Source organism: Plasmodium malariae (genome assembly GCF_900090045.1).
Source record: "Plasmodium malariae genome assembly, chromosome: 5".
Taxonomy (NCBI): domain Eukaryota; phylum Apicomplexa; class Aconoidasida; order Haemosporida; family Plasmodiidae; genus Plasmodium; species Plasmodium malariae.
The window spans coordinates 287,590-309,389 of NC_041779.1; the positions used below are offsets into that span (position 1 = coordinate 287,590).

Genomic DNA, 21,800 nt, shown 5'->3' on the forward strand with positions numbered 1-21,800 from the left:
AATTTTTATTATATATATATAACTTCATTTTTATAGGTTTGAATACAAAACTAAAAGTACTTTAAAATTTTTTTTTAACATAATTATGCATTATAATATATTTTACATAGAACATATGTTACAGAACACATATTAAGATTTTTCTTTAGTAAAAATATATGTATATACATATTAATGCGAAAATCTTTAAATACACGCTTTAATTAATTACAAAACAAGACAACTCTAGTGCCAAATTAAAAATAATAACACATTTTCCTAATAATCTGAACAAAATATATTTTTAGACTAGAGAAAGCTATAAAATGGAAAGCTAAATATTTTTGTAAAGATATGAGTTATCTTAGTTCTATTATACAATGTAAATTATGCTATTATATATTTATTTAAAAGCGTAAATATATATACAGTTTATAAAAATCCAATTAAATACATAAAAAAATATATATTATTTCAAAAATAATCAATTAAGCATGGATAATTCTTTTAAATATAAATTAGTGAATTTTTAAATATTCAAATTTTAAAAAAGACCAAGAACGTAATTTTTTACGCTTGTGTATAAAAAATACCAAATGCACAAATGTGAATTCATAACATTGTATCAATTATAGTTAAGTTTATTAAGAACATATCACTAAATACATCATATATATTCCTTCATATTAATAATTACAAAACAGAAAAATGCATATTCCTTATTATTCATACATATCACTCATATACTTAATTCTTTTATATTTTTCATTATTTCTTAAAATCTTAGTAATAACTCTAATAATTATGATAGCTAATATAATAATAAGTACGCTAAATGATATTAAAAAAAAATAATGTTGTGCTCCACCTAGCTTAGATGCTATGTTCTTAATCCAAAGGAAACCTCTAACAGGATCACTTTTACCATTATATATGACCCACCCTTTTCCTTGTAACAAGGGTAATCCTATTCCTACTAGTAAAAAAAGAAAAAATATAACAACTCCATACCCGTAATTTCTAAATTTTACTTTTTTTAATGCAATATCTCGAATTCTCTTGTTCTTTTCAATAAAATTATCAAAATCTTTTTTTTTAATCCATTTTTTTTCAAAATGGAAATGTTTTCCATCAAACATTCCATTATTATAATCTACAACTTCTATGAAGTACTGTGCCTTATTTAATATACTTCTATCAGATTGTCCGTTTCTTCCTTTAGCCCATTTTTCATTATTTGACATATCATTTTTTTCGTATTCCACAACATTTGGAATATCTTCTTTTAACCATACCATATTTGAATTCTTATTTTTTTTACATTTTGCTAGTAATCGATAATTTCTTGTATCTAATTTTCTACCAAGTTTGTAGCATTGATTAATAGATTTGTTATGCGTATTCTAAAAAAAAATGTAAATATTTGTTATTTAAATAATAAATAAATTAATGATAAAAAATGGTACCATTAAAAATAAAATAACAAAAGTATGAATAACTCAAAAGTCTCTAAATGACATTATTGTACCATATCCTTATTAACACAGTATATCCATGTTAAAAGTATAAACGCAACAATTTTAATAAGTAGGAGCGAATTAATTTTTTGTTTCATTATATCGTTATTTATAATATATTCAATAAAGCAAAAATTAAAAATAATATAATATTCTTCAAATAATAAAGTATACTATGAGTATTTTTTAATTTTTTATTTTTTATCATAAAAACTTTATAAAATTTGTATAACAATAACCTATTATTCAATAGAAACAAAGAAAAATAAATATAAAATTATAATATGGAAATTTTCGCTTAATTTAATTTTTAAAAAACTAATTTATAATAAAATAAAATACTTTGAATTAATTCATAAATATTAAAAACCTACAAATTAATTATTTACTTTAGTTTAGCTATTAAAATTTTTTTTTTTATTAAAATCTTAATAAAATTAAAGATATATATATAATTTCATAATAATTCTGAATATTGAATATATAAGGAATACAGAATGTATAGAATATATATAATGAATTTCTTTTTTTATTAAGGGAATAAAATCAGAATTTAATTATTATTTGTGAAAAAAATATAATTCTATAAACATTATTTTTTTCTAAAAAATTTTTGTTAAAAATATTAATTATTATAACATTGCGGAAATAGAAATAATAAATAAAGATATCATTAGTAGAACTCTAACTCTGTATTAATTAGATATCATAATTCTTTTAGTAATTATGTATTTTCACCATTTATAGATTTTAATATATTTTAAAAACAAAATTTATACAATGATATACAAACAACTATTAATAAATATATATATGAAACATAAATAAAAGCTGATTTTTTATATCTTTATCATTATATTAAATAATGACGAAATGTAATAAAATATTATATATGACATTATTTGTTATGGGAAAATTTTAATTTGACTTCATGTTTTTTTCTTTAATTTTTCTTCTTTTTAATTAAATATATATATATTGAAGAAATATCTTTAAAAAAAAAGAAGTTTTGTACATAACATATTAACATAAAAATATTATTAATTCAATAATATATTAGTTTAATTTTGTCAAAAATATAAAAATTTCTGTATTTTCATTAAAATTTTATTTTACACTAGATTTCTAAGTAATTTTGATAAAATAAAATAATATCAGCAATTATATAAGTATAATAATAAATTAATAAATAACTATATATTGTTATTTCTTGCAGTAATATGGGAATACACAAAATTATTAATATCCTACATACAATTTTTACTTAAACTAAAATTACAGTAATCAATTCTTACTACATGATATTTACCTGAAATAAAAAGCTATATTTATTAAGTATATATAAACAAATTATTAATTTGTTTTTATATTTATTATTTTTAAAAAATTAGCCTTATAAAAATAAAAGAAATGGTAATGTTCAAAATTAACTATATTATATTTATATATATTAACATAATACTATTACATAATATGCTTATAGAAAAAGATCGAAAATATCGCAAATATGTAAGTAAATACATACTCATATATGTATCGTAGTATGTATATATTTATTTTAATTACTCATAATGATAATATCGATTTTTACTTATATATAATACATTTTTAGATGTCTACAATTATGCAAAAGGAAAAAAAAGGATTCGTAGATATTACGTGTTCATATGTAATTAAACTTTATACATTCAAATAATACTTAAAAATTATAAATAATAAAAAAAATATATGTAGTTTAATTATTTATACATTTTTAATATAATATACATTTAGTTTGTTTTATCAAAATTGAATCAACATCACATTCAATCAAAATAATATAATAATAAATGAATTTATATTATTTACTTATAAGTTATGTAATTCCTATCATTCAAAGCAATTATAAATAAATGATGATTAAAAGGAATATTTTTTATTACATATTAATAACTTCATATTTATATAATAAAAAAAATAACGAAAATTATATTAAAAATGCTTCTATAGTAATTGTGCTTTAAAAAACATTTCCGATAAAGCTAATATTATAGAATAAATAAAGTTTATTCGTTCATAAAAAAGAAAATATATATATATATCAATGCAATAAAATACATTCATTTTGTTTCATTAAATAGAAAACAGCATACATTTATTCTTAAATTAAACTAATAATACATTATCTTAATAACATGAAAAAAATAATAATTTTAGACTAGAATGAATGAAAAGAAACAATTATCATAAAAAAATATAATTACCACGCATCAATAAAAATAAATGAATTATAATATTATACATTCATTTTAATATATATATTTTTCGTGAAGAATCTATTTAAATACAAAAATACATATGTGAGAACATAATATTTAACCAAGAAGAAACAATACTTTATTATAAAAATTTAGAAATATGAAAACATTAAAATTCACAGAAAAAAAGAATCTTTTTTAGTGTTCTTTTACAGAAGACTAGTGTTACTTATATATATTTATAAAATATAAGCAGCTATGCTTATAATAAGTATATATACAAATAAAGATTTTTTATACAATAACACTTATTAAAGATATCTACAAAGAACAAATTACTTTCCTTATTATATAGTTTTTCTTTTTCTAAAATTAATATTTTCAAAATTTTTTACTTTTTTGTGGCAGTAAGCAACTCCTAATATAAGTATGACACCTAACATAAAGAAAGGTAAGACATATATTATAAAATGAAAGAAATGACCAAATGAATTCTTCGAAGAATCAAACGTAGTTTGAATAATATTAAATATCGATTTCGACATTCATCAAAATAATCCTTAAAATATGATGACAACGATTCTAAATCTTCATTTGACACTAAAAATTGCAAAAACCCCTTACCTCCTGAAAAACTCAAGGACATATCTACTATGAGTGCTGTTAATAACAACAAGAACATCAATAAAGGTAATGCAATTTGTAAACCATATTTTTTACATATTATTTTTTTGTAAAGACTATCACTTATTCTCCTGTTACTTTTAATAAAATTTATATAATCAACTTCTTTGAATATTTATTTTTCTAAATGGGAATATTTTTTTGTTACAAATTTACAAGATTTATTTTTCATGCCATTTTTATGTCCTTTAACATTCTTAGGTAAAGCTTCATTTAATAATCGTTATTTCCCCTTGTCACATTTTTCACTGTAAGATGTATATTTTTTATCGTACTCACCATTATTTGGTATGTCTTCTTTTATTTCTAAAATATTTGAATTTTCATCCTGTTTATATTTTTTTAGTAATCGATAAGTTCTTTTATCTAAATTTTTACAAAGGCTGTGATATCTATCTATTGATTTATTAAACATACACTAACAAAATAAGGTATATATTCATGTATTAAAAATTTAAATAATATATATTAATAATAAAAAAGAGTTACTAAAAATAAAACAATAAAAATCATAATAATAGTACATTTAATATTATCATACCACATCATAGTTAAAATGGTATATCCAGTATAAAAAAATAAACAAAGTAATTTTTGTAAAAAAGAGCAATTTATTTTTTAGTTCCATCATATAGACTTTTTATATTATAATATATATAATTAGGAAAAAATTAAAAACAATATAATATTCTTTTAATAATAAAGGACACCATTTTTATTTTTTTAATTGTTCATAAAAACTTCATAATATATATAGTAGTATAGTACTTTTTACACAATTGAAAATGAAAAATAACTTTAAAAATATATTATTAAAATTTTACTTAATATTATATGTAAAAAAAAAAAATTAATTAGAATATATATTTTGAATACTTTCATGAATATTAAAAATGTATTATTAAATTATTTAATAAAATACAGTAATTATACAAAATTTCTATTAATCCTTTTTAAAATAAAATAATAAAAAAAAGCATATATGTTTTCATAATACTCCAATATATTTATTATACTTGAAATATAATATATATATAATGTAGATAATTCAATGCACTATATAGAAAGGGAAGAATTCTTAATTATGACGAAGGTTTCCATTTAACAGTTCTAATTTCAGAAACATTATATTTAGGAAAAATCTTTTATTACTAATAAAATTTTAATTATTATGACAATACAATAATATAAAATATAATTTAAAAGGAAATATTTTATACATTATTCTGTTTTATAGTAAATTTTAAAACTTGTATATTATGTGGTCTATTGTATATTTAAAAAACCAAGTTTATAAGATACTAGCTAAAGATTGAAGAAATATATATTTAAAGGCAAATTAAAAGAAATATATTATTTTTGTAACATAATTTTTGAAAATTACTATTTTTAATTAAATTTAATTTATACAACTATCTTTAAATGAGAAATTTTTAAAATGTTATCACTTAGTTTACATTTTGTTTTTCTTAATGAAATACATATACTTACAAGAATTATTAATATAATTTTATAAAAAAGAAAAGAAAAAGAGAGATTTAAAGAAAAATTGGAATATAAATATTGAATGTAATTAAATTAATTTGAATATATGTTAAATAAAATAAATTTACAAATAATCTAGATTATATAATATGTACATAACAAATGATAATGTATAACAATATAATATACTTAAACATTTACCTTGGTAATTTTTCTATTTATAATTCTAAAACTAAAACATTATTTATTATTTATTCTTTTAAAAATAAATAGTGTTAGGAACGAGTGTTACAGGTGAGAATAAATCGATAAAAATATAGAAATAATAGTTTATTAAAAGCATTTTTAACAGCAAAGATACATTATTTTCCTACATTTCTGTTTCTCATTCAATGTAGAGACAAGAGGTACAGTTATAAAAATAATATATAAAAACAAAAGATTATTGTAACAATCTAAATATATAACTTTATATTATTGTTTCTAAAAGCATATGCTTCCAAGGGAATAATTAAAAAATTAAAAAATAGAAAAAAAATGTTAAGTTTAAAATATAATTTTAAATTACAAAAACAAAAAAATATAAATATAAAAAAATGTTCATTATTACATTTCTATTGCTATAATATATATATACATATATTTCTAGTGACATTGTTTATGAAGTTTTTAATTTAGTTCCTTTTATGTTATTGCACAATTTAATAAAGTCATTGATGCGTTGTCAATTATCTTTTCCTTCTAAAATATATGTTAATTCATTTAAAAAATTTATAATAATCCACTTATAATTTATTTAATAAATTATGTGTGATGAGTTCACAATGTAACAAAATGCTTATAAACATTTATATATAAATAAACCTTTCCATTTTTGGAAACACTCATTTTTTTAAACATTTTTATGAGATATCTTTTCAAAAAATATAAAGTTACTTACCTAAATAATTAATATTTTTCCTAAATTAAGAAATTATATACAAATGGTTTAATTTCCTAATAAAATATTTAATATTATTCATATTAATTATACATACTGCAAGACATTTGTGCTGTTTTATAAATAGATATCTAAATATAGTTCACAAAATTTACATATTTTTCCATCTTTATATTTAATATATTATATTATTAATATTTATTGAATACAAATAAAATAAATGTGAAGTAATATTATAATTCAATTTTCAAAATATTATTTTCATAATTATATAATCTATAAATTACCATATATAACAAAAAATAAATTATTCATTTTAATATTTAATTTCTAATGAAAGTAATATATTGCTCACCTGATTAAATTTATGATTTATTTAGGGAAACCTATATATTTTTTTCTTCTACAAAGAAAAATTGTTTTACAATTATGCATAAGAATTATATATTTTACTATATCTAAAAGGTTCCAATATTTAACATAAATCAAAAAGTCTTCTTATCTCTTCTGAAGTATATAGTTGATTATATAATACATATATATATATAAATGTGTTGTACAAAATTCCACTGAATACTGTAAATATTGTAAAAGTGTAAAAATAATTATTCTAATCTCAATAATCATGTGACATTATTCAGAAGTAAATCGTTCTTAAATTTCTTCAATAATGTACATGAATATAAAAAATATCACTAATTTCCATTCCCTGCAATGTCGACATTTGTATAATTATACTCACCAGAAAAAACTCTTTTTTATGTTACTCTCTTCGAATTTATATGTTAATTTCCAACAATTACATCAGGATTTATTGCAATGTTTTTCATATATTTTCCCTCTTCTAATAATATAAGTTATTCTACATTAAAAAGAGAATATTCTTGTACAACCCACGTAATATACTACTATAACAAATTGCAGTTGTGTAACAATTCTACAGGAATACATGTAATATTTTTATTATTACTTTACTCCATTATGAGAGTGCTGTTTTTTTTAATAAGAAAAATTAAAGGTATGTTGAAATATTTAGTAGATCAAAAAAAAAAAAAACCAAAAAAGTTTCTGAAAGTGATCAGATATATTCTAGTTGCTCCAATTAAAATATATCATATCATGCTGAACAAAAATATAATTTATAATTATTCATTAATAGATATTTTTGTTCTTATTAAATAAAGTTTTATATAAGTTAAAAAATTGTATTTTTAAAAATACCAAAAAAAAAAGGTATCGTAAAAAATTTTCTTAATGATAATATTTTATATGTAATAGTATATAAGCGAATATGATCTTAAAAAAACTAAAAAAAGTTCAATTATAATGATCAATATATGAACAAGTTCAACAATATATAGAAAAATATATAAACTAAATTTAAAGATATACATTTTATGAAAAATAAGTTATTGAGACGGACAAAATATAAAAAGTGATAACTTTAATTGGATAACTAATAGTTATGTAACTAAACAACAACGATGTAATTTACATGCATAAAATTTGTAATAAACAATCCATCCATGTAATATATATAGCTGTATATATAAAAAAAAAGACAATTTAATAATTTAATAAGAGTAGTGTTAACAAAAGTAGTAATCCATATATATATTTATATTTAAATTAACTAAATATTCGTAATAGTTAGAATAGCTGTACATCAATGTAGGATTATTATATGGAAAATATTTTTGATACTCGGATAACAATATCGCTATGTATGTAATAAATTATAGTATTCAAGTTTTGAAAGGTCCATTCTATTGCTGAATTTGATATTAAGTAAATTACATATTGAACGAAAATATGTTATCCATTTCTATTAAAAGATATTAATTAAAATATAACAGTGATATCATATATATAAAAATGTTCCATGTATAATATTATGTTTCTGCTTATTTATATGTATAACTAAAAATATGTAAGAAATATTAAATATACTTATAATAAAATGAACTTTTATCTAATATACTTCATATATATTATTCTTTAATACTGATACTAATATCACAATATATCTAAAAATCTAAACTCTAGTATGAAATGATATAAAAGATATATTAAAATGCCCATATACATTTTTGTAATCATATATAATACAGTTATTCAATTGTGCATTTTGTCATATCAAGTAAGAAAAAACGATAATATGTTACTTCAAGTAACTAAATAATATTAAATAAGAATAATTTTATGTATACTGTGTGATGTAAGCTGTGCTATGTATGTATACTTCAATTCTCTTATTCAATTTGATATTTAAAATATATATTAGCAACTTAACTATTTTAATTTCAAATATTATTTTTTAAATAAATAAATGAATTACTCATGTTACTATAAAAAAAGTATTCAGTAATTTATGGGAACTTTAATAAATACTGCATTACTTTTAATTAAATGCAATATATTATCATCAATATAATACAATAATTTTAATCATATTCAAAAACAAAATAATGAAAAATACATCATCAAAGATAAAAAAAATTATCATATAATTACGAAATAGAAAAAAAAAAAGAAAAAAATTATAAATATTGTTATATAAATATCTGAAAAATAATTTTATTCTTTTTTTTCATTATACTTTCATATATTTCAGAAATTCATATTTCTCTTTCTATCGCGATATATTCCCCCATTACTAAAAAATCAAAATATATTATTTTTTCTATATATATAATATATTTAAGTATAACAGTTTTTTAGTTTATAATATTTTAAAACAGCAAAAACTATTTTTATATTTATTCCAGTACAAATAGTTATTGGGAAAAATATTTTAAAATAAAATGGGATACTACGTAAGAGATTAAAAAAAAAAAAATTGTGTAAAACAAAATTAACAAACTAATAATAAATAAAACCATTATTTCCTTAAAAAAATAGATTAATAAAACATAACTATATAGTAAATTAAACATTTATTTCCAGTAAATGTGTACAAATTTTCATTAACAATTAATATATATATATACATATATTTATCCTCGCTCACTATTTTCTACCACATATGTACTTGGTTCAAATGAAGCATTAATATTACATGTAATATATTTATATTCTAATAGAACAAGCTTTGCTGATATTAATTTAAAAATTTTCTGTAATTTCATTTACAAATTTATATCTTAAAAATCATTATAAAATAATACTTGAACGTTTTTATTTTTCATGCTAAATAAATATTTATTGACAGTGTAACGCCGATATTTCATGTAATTAGAAAATTCGAAGAAAAACCAAAAAATAAATTACATATTTTTAAACTGTTTGTCAGAATATATCTATGAATAATTACAAGGAAATTATTATATGGCTTCAATATTTTTTATATTAATTAATGTAGTGTATTACTCAATTAACAACGAATTATAATATTATTAATATTTTTTGAAAATTACAATTTATACTACTTTTTTTTTAATTATATAATTTAATTAATTTTGCTAAAAGTATAACCTAAAAATTTTTCTTATTTTCATTAAGTATTCAAATTTATTTGAATTCATTATTATAACTAAAAATATGTTTAAGTTTTCCAAAAATAAAATTAATATCCAAAAGTAATAATAGGTATATATAGACATATAAATATATAATAAATTATACAATTTAAAAACTAATCAATGGTATAATATATACCACAAATAATTAACTTTTACTTAATTTATGTATATATGATATTAATTGTCTTAAGAACATTTTAGTTTTATGTACTTTCCATAACGATACCAATATTTTAGCATAATTTCTATATTAATAATTCTCACATATAGCTACAACATAGAAAATATAAAAAACTAAAAACTAAATAATTATAATATTATAATTGTTTATACAAAAAATAAATAACGAAATATAACAAAAGAGAAACGTACTACAAATACTAGTAATGATTCTTATATAGATTATATATTTTCAAAAAACAAAGGATAAAAAAGTTTTAATAATATTAATATAAGAACTTTTATGCATATATTTGTCCGAACTAATAAAAAAAGTAAAAAATAAAAAAAGGGGCATTACATTTATTAACGATAATATTACACAATAACTCTTATGTTACTTATTAGTTTTACTTATATGCAATTTCATGTTGTTATGTAGTTGACTTTTAAATTATATACGAAATATAAATTAAGCATATGAATATACGCATGACAGTGGTTTATTATCAAAATATTAATATATATCTCAAGTTTTAATATATTTATTTAAGGTAAAAAAATATAATAAATACATAAAATAAATAGTAATATATTTACTCATTTTATAGTTCACACATAAAGTTTTTTGTACTTAATAACTATATAATATCTATTAATTTGTATATATTCATTTAAAATTAAAATACTGAAAAACAAGAAATTATAAATTTGTATTTTTCATTCAGATGTTTAATTGTAACCGCTATCGAAATAGTGTAGAACCATTATAGGAGGAGTAAATTTTATTGTTTTTAAATATTACTTAATTTATACATTAACTGTTTATTTCTTGTAAAAAAAGTGAAATACTATTAAAATAAAAATTAATTCCTGAAATATTTATAATAATTCTTTTCAAACTAGAACTACAGTGGGCTAGCATTTGATGCGGGACAATATATGACCAAAATAGAATTTATAAAGATTAAAGAATATATTTTGCCTAAAATTAACTCCTTAAATACAGAGACAGAAAAATGCACCTTTAGCAGAGAATGTTTAAAATTGGATTATTACCTAATTGAGAAAAAGCACGAATATCCACAATATACATACAAATAAATATGGCTACCATTACTAAAGAACTGGTTCGAACTTCATTATGACATGCTTACTCAACATGGCACGTACCTAATGATTTTAGTGGAGAAAAATAAAATTTATTTAAAGTTAGCACATGATACAGAAGATTTCTGTTTAGAAAAAAACAATTTATGCAAGTTCTAGAGAACTATCACGGCGAAGTTAATAATTCATATAAATGTAAAGATAATTCTTACTGCATAAGTAAATTCAGAGCTTATAAAGAGCGGTTCAACAATAGAAAAAACAATTTTAATGAACTTAGAAGCTTCATTAATGAAAATTACAAAAATAAAAAAAACAAAATATTATTTCCAACATTACGCAATTGCAACGTATTCAGTCCTGAAACATTCAACAAAACTCCTGAATGTATAGGAACAAATCAAGTCGTACTTCCTGATTCTAATCTCGAAGAAATTGATAAACTTTCATAAATAATACCAAGGAAAAATAATGCTCAATCTCCAACTAAATCTGAAGTTGATTTTTCAGTTAAAGAGCAATCTCCATCTTCACGTCAACCACAACCCCAGTTACCCCCGGAACCTGAAATATTACTTCAATCCAAAATGCTACCGAAACCTCAAGATCAAAAAACAGGAGCTTCATATAATGACTCTAAAGGTACATATTCTACTCAATATAAAACATTAGAACTTCCTAAAGCTGAAACTGTAGATCTACGTATAGTATTTCATAGTACATCATCCGGTGACTATAATAAATTCCCATAAATAACACATAATAAAACCTTTCCTTCATCTTCTAAAAAATCATTTAATGATATCAATTCCCTGGTTCTCTTGAATCTACTGAAGTTTCAGTCAATATTAATGTAACATAAATTTGTATATTTTAAATAACAATATATTATATGAATATTTAAAATACAATTACAAATCCATAAGTAAGCACGCACTACACATTCAAATCATCATTTATAATAATATTTCCTATAGTTATTGCTTTTTCCATTTTTATTAAAGTAAAATGAAATATAAATATGAAAATTTTGATAAAAATTTAATCATTTCAATATTTTATATTATAATTATATTTTTTTTGATATTTTTATACTCTTTAATAAGACTCATAAAAAAAAATAAGAAAAGATAAAAAGAAGACATTTGAAATTACTTCTAATATTAATATTCTCACATTTTTACATAAAAAGTAAAATTTTAACACATAATTATTTAGAAAAACAAATATTTGATTATACAGAAATCATAAAAAAAATAAAAATACTTGAAAAAGACATGAGAAAAAATGTAAAGTTGTCAAAAATAAAAACGATACGCCTAAAACTGTAATAGAAGTACATATGGAAGTACGCGAAAAATTGAAAAATGAAGAATGAGAATTAAAGAAAAGTGGACTTTTATATATATGTCTTGAAGAGTTCACAAAAGAAAAATATAAGATAAATAATAATTTAAAAAATGATGAACTAATAATGGAAAATATTAAAAGTAGTAATGATATTCAGAAACAAAAGTTCTTATGCAACAAATGTATAGAAAGTTCTAGAAATATTCTTGATAAAAGGAAATAAGTAAATTGGTTTAATAATATGAAAAATGAATGGAAAAAAGAACAAGCTTTCATAAAAAAAAATGAACAATTAAAAAATAATATTTCGAATGAAATTCTAAATACTCCATTTTTAGAAAGATATAAAGATATATAGAGACAGTGGATATCAAAAAAGCGTATGATTATAGAACAATATCTGCAAGAGGATTGTTTTAACCGACAGATTGATGAATTAAAAAACATTTCAGATACATAGGAAAATAAAGAAAATCAAAATAACTTTTCATTAATAAATATAGAAGAATTGGTGAACGAAGAAAATTATGAAGAATTACATAAATATATAAAAAAAAATTACTACCAAAAATGACTGTACTAAAATTTATGATAATCCTAGAGGAATATAAGAAAGAGAAATATATAAAAAATAGTGAATCATATTTGGAAAGTTCCATAAATGAATAGAAAAAAAAAGAAAATTCATATAGTAAACCATATATTACAGAAAACACAATTCATATATACAATTCCGTATTACAAGTTACTAAAAATAAGGAAATATGAGATTATAAAGGTGAAAATTCTTTTAGACAAGAGATATAAGAATGGATAAAAGAAGAGAATGCATATGCAAATACCATACTTAACGAGAATAAAGAAGAAAAATATGGTTAATTAACTCAAAAATACATCCTATAAATATTAAGGACACATTCAAAATATATTCTAACGATATAAAGGCCATTTCATGTGATTATAGTGAAACATATATAATAAATATTCTGGTATAGGAAAAGAATAAAACATGAGAATAATGTGAAGTAAATCATAACATAAAAGAGAAATATAAGAATTAAACTAGAAATGTGAAATAAACTTATGTAATAAATATTCCAGATATATATAAAATATTTTTTTTTTTTTAGAATATCAATAAAAATTTTTTATAAATCCTTAATTCAATAAAAATAGGAATATACTAATGAGAAAATTAGTACCCTAAATAATAATACCTTTAATTACGTATATATATATTAATAAATCATTCGTTAATTTGTTTTTTGTTTTTCTTAAATAATTAATTTGTTTAAGCAACTTTTATGTAATATATTATTGAAATTTTATAATTTAATAGTGATATTATATTTTACATAAGTGTAATTAAATTTTTCTATGATTATTAATAAGCACATTTTTAATGCACCATGGAATAGAAAATTATTAAATTCTTGATATATTATTTTATTTCCATATTAAGATATAAATTAATTTGTTATATTGAGTAGTACATTATTATGTGCATAGTCAAATATAAGGATTAATAAATTTGTTATTGAACGAATACATAATTTAGCAAATAAATATATTTGTTCTTTCATTAATGATACGTATGAGTATAATATAAAAATTATAAATAATCTTATGACTAAGTTATACGGTACATATAACTTATAAATTATATTATATGCCTTATATGTGATATATCAGATTTATAAAAAAAAAAAAAAAAATAGTTATGACATATGCCCCTTTTTTCTTTGTGTCTTACACATAAGATATGTTGTTATCTATATCTATATATTTCATCTAAAATGAAAATTAAAAAATATTTTTGATTATTTAGAAAATATTATCGTTATTGTTAAATTAATTATAAGAGGAAATTATAAAAAATTAAATAGCTTTAATAGGCAAAAATATAAACTTGTAAATTCATTTATATATATATAATTTTTTATTTATTCATAAAAGTAAATATGAGACATATAAAATAATTAATCATATATAATATCTTATTTTTTATTTTTCTGTAATACAGTTATAAACTAGTTAAGAATTTAGAAATTAAGAAGTAAATAAAAGTTATATCGATTCTCATTTTAGTACTTATTTTCAATTTACATATAAATTATTTTTAAAATTATAGAACCTAATTATTAAGGTTTTTCCTCTTTTTTTATAAAATTTTGTTTCTTCGTGTTTTATAATATAATTTCCTGGGAAAATAGAAAAAATATGCATAATTTACTTTTTATAAATAAATATTATTATTATGTAGAAAATTTAAAAAACATAAATGTAATTTCCCTCAAATATAATATTAACTAATTCAAAAACAAAACAATATATTATAATTTCAATCAAAAATTAAAGTACATTATTGTTATTCAACTAATTTTTTTTCTCTTAATTAATGTATATATTTAATTAATTAATCATTTTTTATTTACTTGTAGCAACAACATTCCCAAATTTCACTATGCTTATAACATATTTCTAATAAATATAGCACTACATATAATTTTAAATTTATACTAATTATATTTTTTAAAAAAAAGTAATGTATATGTACCTATCTGACATAGTTCAAGAAGTAACAAACTGTAGACATTACATATTTCAAGTTAATATTAATTTTAAAATATCATATTATGTTATATAGGAATTCTTTAAAATAAAATCTTTGCTTATGCACTCATCTCAAAAACTCATGGGTAATTATATTTAACATACATTAATGTTATTCTGTTATATATATATATATATATATATATTAAATCACTCCATATATATTATTACCACATTCAGTTTAGATGCATCAATTACTAATTACTTACTTATTATTATGTTAAAAATGTATAACTAATGGAAATGTTAATTAATGTAAATCATTTTGTTTAAGCTATTTAATATAATAATTCTTATTTTATATTTTTAATTTACGAATAATGATACTTACGTAAGCTTTGTATTATTCACATTGATGATATGTTAAATGAGTTCCAAGCTAAGAGCCCTCTAATACGAGATATGTTAGGGGTTTTTATTTAATATTAGAGAATTGCTCTGTAAAATACTAATACATAATATACATAGCCATAAATAAATTTTACATAATGAACAAAATTATCGTTAGGATATATCAATAGAAATAATTTTCAAATTAATCAATTTTATGGTTTTTAAAAAATAAATCTCTTTATTCATATATAAATACACTGGTCACTTATATAGAAATTTGAAAAAATTCATAAATTTTTAAGTAGAAATATCATTAAGGAATTTATTACTTAGTTTCACTCATAAATAGTACTTCGATTAAATTCTTAGATATACGTCGTCATATTTCATTATATATTTACCATAAAGCAAAAATTTTTTACTAATATATATATATATATATATATAAATGAATAACATAAAATACACTAAGTAAAATACGCATACTATATAATAAAAAAATATATATGAAGAAATTTTAAACGATTCAGTAATGATTTTATATATATCAGAAATATTTTATAAAGAAGAAATATATTTATATTGATTTAGTTATATAGCAATATTATAGTGTATATGAATGATAAGAAGAAATAATATAATAGCACTTCAATATTTTATTATAAAAATAGCATGCATTATATAAATTTAACTAATTATTTCTTTATTATTCATAATGATAATTCATTCGTTTTCGTTCATAATTTATATTTCGTTAAACTATTATATCTTAGTAAAACCATTTTTCTATCTTGTTATATAGATTTTCTTATAACATTAAATTACTAATATATGCACATTAAACCATACTTAAGGTGTCCATTAATTGCATACATATAATTAAATATAACATTTTTATCATATATAGAATTATTATTTCTTATTAATTTTTTTTTCTTTTTTATTGTATTTTCTTATTTTAATTGCAAAAACATAAAAAAAAATTTGTACTTGTTCAAATATTTATTTTTATTATCTTTTCTAGAACTTCTGTATCATTAAAATTTTTGAATTAATATTAAATTCTATAAATGTCACTATTGCATAAAAAAATTATGTTTTATATCTTTTAAAAAAATTAAACTTTAATGTATCCCATATTATATAACAATAAGATAACCACACATAAATTGCATATATTTTATCGTTAGCAGCTTATTAAGAATTTTTGCATAAAATATATAAATCGCTAACATTGTGTAAACTGCATGTTAATTAAATTCTATTAAGCCATTGTTATTATATATAATTTTTGGTGTTCCAATTTGAGCTTATTTTAAATTATTTAGAAATTTTTTTTTTTTTTTGCTACGTAATACTCTAGCTGGTTTCAAAATATTTTTCCTTATTTTAATAGTAGTACATAAATTTAAATAGATATAATTCCAAAAGCGAACTTATGTATATTTTGTTCTTTAATTTTACTACATCTGAGCCATTTTGAAAATCAAATTAACAAAACAGATTATCAGTATGCATAAGTTATATAAATATAAATAAATTTTTTGAAATTAATTTTTTTAAAAAGTGTAATTGCAGTAATTATATAATTATATATTTTTTACTGTTTGTTAAAGTACTATTATATTTTTATTATTTTAATTAATAACACAAGCACATAGATATTTTAGTAAAATACTTTTATTTAATACATTGTTTCTTCTTTTACTTTCGGATAAATGTTATAAATATCGATAATTAAAAAAAGCTTTATGATCTAAAATTTAAAAATAATAGGAAATAATAAAGAAAAATTATAACATATCTTCTGTTCAATATTATTGAAAAAATTATATTAATAAATATTATAATATCAAAAAAGATTTCTTATCTCAAAATAAATTCGATGTTATGGTACAAACAAATAATTTCTTCTTATTTATTAAATTTTTTTTATTTGCCCTTTAATATGGATATACCAATTTTCTGATGAGGTTGAATAATCATTATATACGATAATTTATATACAATTTTTGTAATTTTACATTTTTATTTTTAAACTAAAACTTTATTTACACAGAAAAATGGATATTCTTTTAAATATTTACAATGATTTTTAGATAATTATCTTTGGTAATGCATCTATTAAGAAAATAAACCTAAATAATACATTAGAAATATGAGAAAGAAGATTATTACACGGGAAAATATAAGTAAATCACAAACATATGCAAACGTATTTAAAAGAAAATGTTAATTATATTTATGAAGAATCATATAATTCATTACATGATGATGATGACCACCATGAAAAATGATATGGAAAGTTAGAGGAAGAACCACATCAAAACAAACAAAACACATCAACAGAAAAGAATATATCAACAATAATAAGTAATCTTTTAAAAAATATAGATGCAAAACATGAAATAGAAGTACTAAAACTACAATATATTGAACATAAAATGAATATTAAATTAGAAGGTATATCTAACCAATATATTAAAACGTAGCTTCAGGATTTTAATGAATGTTTAGCAAAAATAAATATTTCGCTTGAAGTTATCCCTTTACCAGTGTATTTACTACATTTACTTTTTCCTCCATTATTTTTTTTAACACTTTATCCTTCATTATACTATGTAAATAGAAAAATTGATTAGTTAAATAAGATTAAGCATAACAAGTTGAATTAGTATAATAAAAATTTTGAACTCTCCTTAGATTTACACTGAAGAATTATTCATGAAAATCATTAAAATGAATGCAGCAATTGTAATTCTCATTAAATTTTATGTATTTAAGAATTAATAAAACTCCTATTATACATGTTATAAATGAATTAAACCCTTTTCAATTTTTTCTAAAAAATTCCACTTATTGCTGTTATATTGCTTAGTATAAGCAGTTAATTTATAATTATTCTGTTTATTTATATAATTAATATTTCATAACATATATAAGAAAATTTACATTGTTTTTTTTATTCTTTTTATTTATATATGTAAAAAAACCTCACATATATGACTGCTTTATTTGTTCTTACAAAGCTATATTTTTAATAATTCTTTTATTATGCTTTTTTATTGTATTTTCACATATTTCTTAATTTTTATTTCGATATGTAAGTAAAATTTTAAATATTTTACTTTCTTAAGCTTTTTAATTGTCTTCTCTAGTTAATTCATTGTGTGAATTCACATAAAAATGTTTGTTACATGAAGTTTACGATAATTTTGTTTAGAAAAACAGTACACTAGACATCAAGATGTTCCAATTAAATATATAAATTAATTTCGTAATAATTTTTACTGAATAAAAATATAGTTCAATTATATATTTTAATATTTTTATATAATATATATTAAATTGGATTAAAATATAGCATAAAAATACTTAAAATTATAAACGAAAACATTATTGTGAGCTCATTTATTATGGATCCATATGCACATAAAATCATTTATCATTATTTACTTCTTAGCCTTAATATTGTGCTATTTTTGTAGTAATTTCTTTTATTTTATTTATTCTCTTAAGTCTTATATTCGATATCCTTTTCTTTATGTTACACATAATATATGATATTAATGTAGAATAAAATTAATTGGATACAGAATATGCATTTTATCTATCATATTTTTATTGATATAAGAAATAACCAATTTTTATTTAATATATGAAATGTTATAAAAGATAAAATTATCATTTTATCAATAAAATAGTATGTGTAATATGTACAATAATTTTCACTACATAAATTATTATTTTCAGATATATATAATATGTAAAAATATATCTTACATTTTCCAAAAATGTAGATTTTATTACCACCAAAGTTCTTATATGAAAATACATTTCAAAGTAAAATTTTATTTAACCATTTATATCAAAATCTTCATTAAATTTTACATAAAAATGCTGCAAATGTACATATTACAAAAGTTCTTACTAAACGTAAAACAAAAAAAAAGTTTTCCATTAAACAAAGAGTAATATAATCTAGAAAAACGTGAATATACAAAATAATGATAATATTTTAACCACAATCATTAAAAATTTGGTTTAACTCATAATATAACAAACTATGCATTTTAAAGGAATAGTTTTATTATAGGAAATTTTTAATATACTAAAGACAAATAATAAAATATAATGTAATAAAATAAAACTCTCTTATAATTATAACATTAAAAAGATTCCTACAAAAGAATTACTTGTATTATTTATTGCATGTTAGATAAAGTTTTCGTTAAATAAGAAAACATCATTTTAGAAATTACGTATTATATTAAAGAGGATATTAGTATTTTATATATATGTATTAGCCTATAACATAAAGTACATAAGGGTAGAACCTATGTATTATAATATATATGAATTACGAATCAACTATTTAAGTAATATTTTGATAATAATATAAGTACTATATGCACGCTATATTACTAAAAATAAATATTTTTTGATCTTCTAAAATATATTTTTTTGGAATTTAAAAAAAAAAATTTTATTTATTTTTTTCTCAATATTTCAATTATTTATTATATTTTTGATATATTTCACAAAATAATGATTCTTTTTTTTTTTTTAGTTCTTCGCGTATTATATTTTTAAAAAAATATAATATATTTGTAAATTAAAATAAGCACTAAATTAATATATAATTTATATAAATCGTTTTAATGCACCACGGTCAAAAAAAAATAAAAGTATTAGGTATATTAATAATTCTCAACGATTCCTTCATATTATAAAAAAAATGTATTTTAATGTCTTGGATACAAGATACTAATACGTGCACAGTAATTATAGAAATTAATAATATTATATTACGTATATTATTATTTAGGTACATAAAAATATTTTAATGAACTCAATTATTTGTGCCCTAATTCCATCTCTTATATATAAATTTAATAAAAAAAGAAAAATTACTTTATGTAGGGACTTTCACAAATATAATTTTTATCTGAAATGAGATGAAATTATTATTGTATAATAGCTCAAAATAATTCTAAATGATTTTAAAATTTCCCTTAAAAAATAATTCTTATGTATACATAAATAATCTTCTAATATGTTTAATATTCAATTAAGGATGTAAGACTACCTTTTTTTCAAAGATAAATGTACTACACATTGACTTATTAAAAGTTTTCCAAAATATATTTCAAACACTTTACTAAAATAGGCAATTTAAATGATATTAAAAAATTTATATTTTCATATAAATACATACTTTATTTCATGAATTTTATCATATAAATAAATACAAAATAAAAAGTAAAACACAAATAAAGGCAAACGCTAATATAAAATTACAACTATTATGTACGTATTCCCCCTTTCAAAATTAATATATATAGGAACCTTTAACATCTATAATAAGCCTAGTTAAAAATGCTCTACGTAAAATTAAATTGCTTCCGTTACAAATAGTAATTTTTATTCATATTTTTTTTAAAAATAATATATATATATATACAAAAAATTAATCTTTTTAATAGAACATTGTAATACCTAATATAAAATAAAAAAATAATAATCTTATTTTATTTAGACTTTTATTATTATTATTGTTATAAATTTTTCAATTCGAAAATTTCCATTTTTTATTTTCTTTCCTATAGATAATAAACGTATGCATAAATAATTAAAATAGATACATTCACCCAATTACCAAGAAATAGGCTTATAAATGAATAAAAACCATATAACGAAAAATAATGCTAAATATAACTGTCATTTATTGAATATATCAATAAAAAAAATTTAATAACAAATGTAATAATCTAAGGTAATTGTATATACATTGTGTGCAAAACATTAATTTATTTCATTTTTAATTAAATATTTTGTGGATATATGACAAAACATCTATTCATCTCTCTTA

The 21,800-nt window shown here is 18.7% G+C and overlaps 1 protein-coding gene and 2 pseudogenes across 1 annotated transcript, besides 2 other annotated features; 1 reads left to right on the plus strand and 2 right to left on the minus strand.

The window, feature by feature from the left end:
* Positions 1–701: 701 nt before the first annotated feature.
* On the minus strand, positions 702–1,594 carry PmUG01_05014600 (fam-m protein; the record flags this gene model as incomplete). Its single annotated transcript, XM_029003345.1, has 2 exons — positions 702–1,382; positions 1,508–1,594. 2 exons carry the CDS (start codon positions 1,592–1,594, stop codon positions 702–704), a joined length of 768 nt encoding a protein of 255 aa, XP_028860300.1.
* Positions 1,595–4,080: 2,486 nt separating this feature from the next.
* PmUG01_05014700 lies at positions 4,081–5,048 on the minus strand (annotated as a pseudogene).
* Positions 4,081–5,048: a sequence feature (fam-l protein, pseudogene).
* Positions 5,049–11,464: 6,416 nt separating this feature from the next.
* Positions 11,465–13,884, plus strand: PmUG01_05014800 (annotated as a pseudogene).
* Positions 11,465–13,884: a sequence feature (STP1 protein, pseudogene).
* Positions 13,885–21,800: the final 7,916 nt, after the last annotated feature.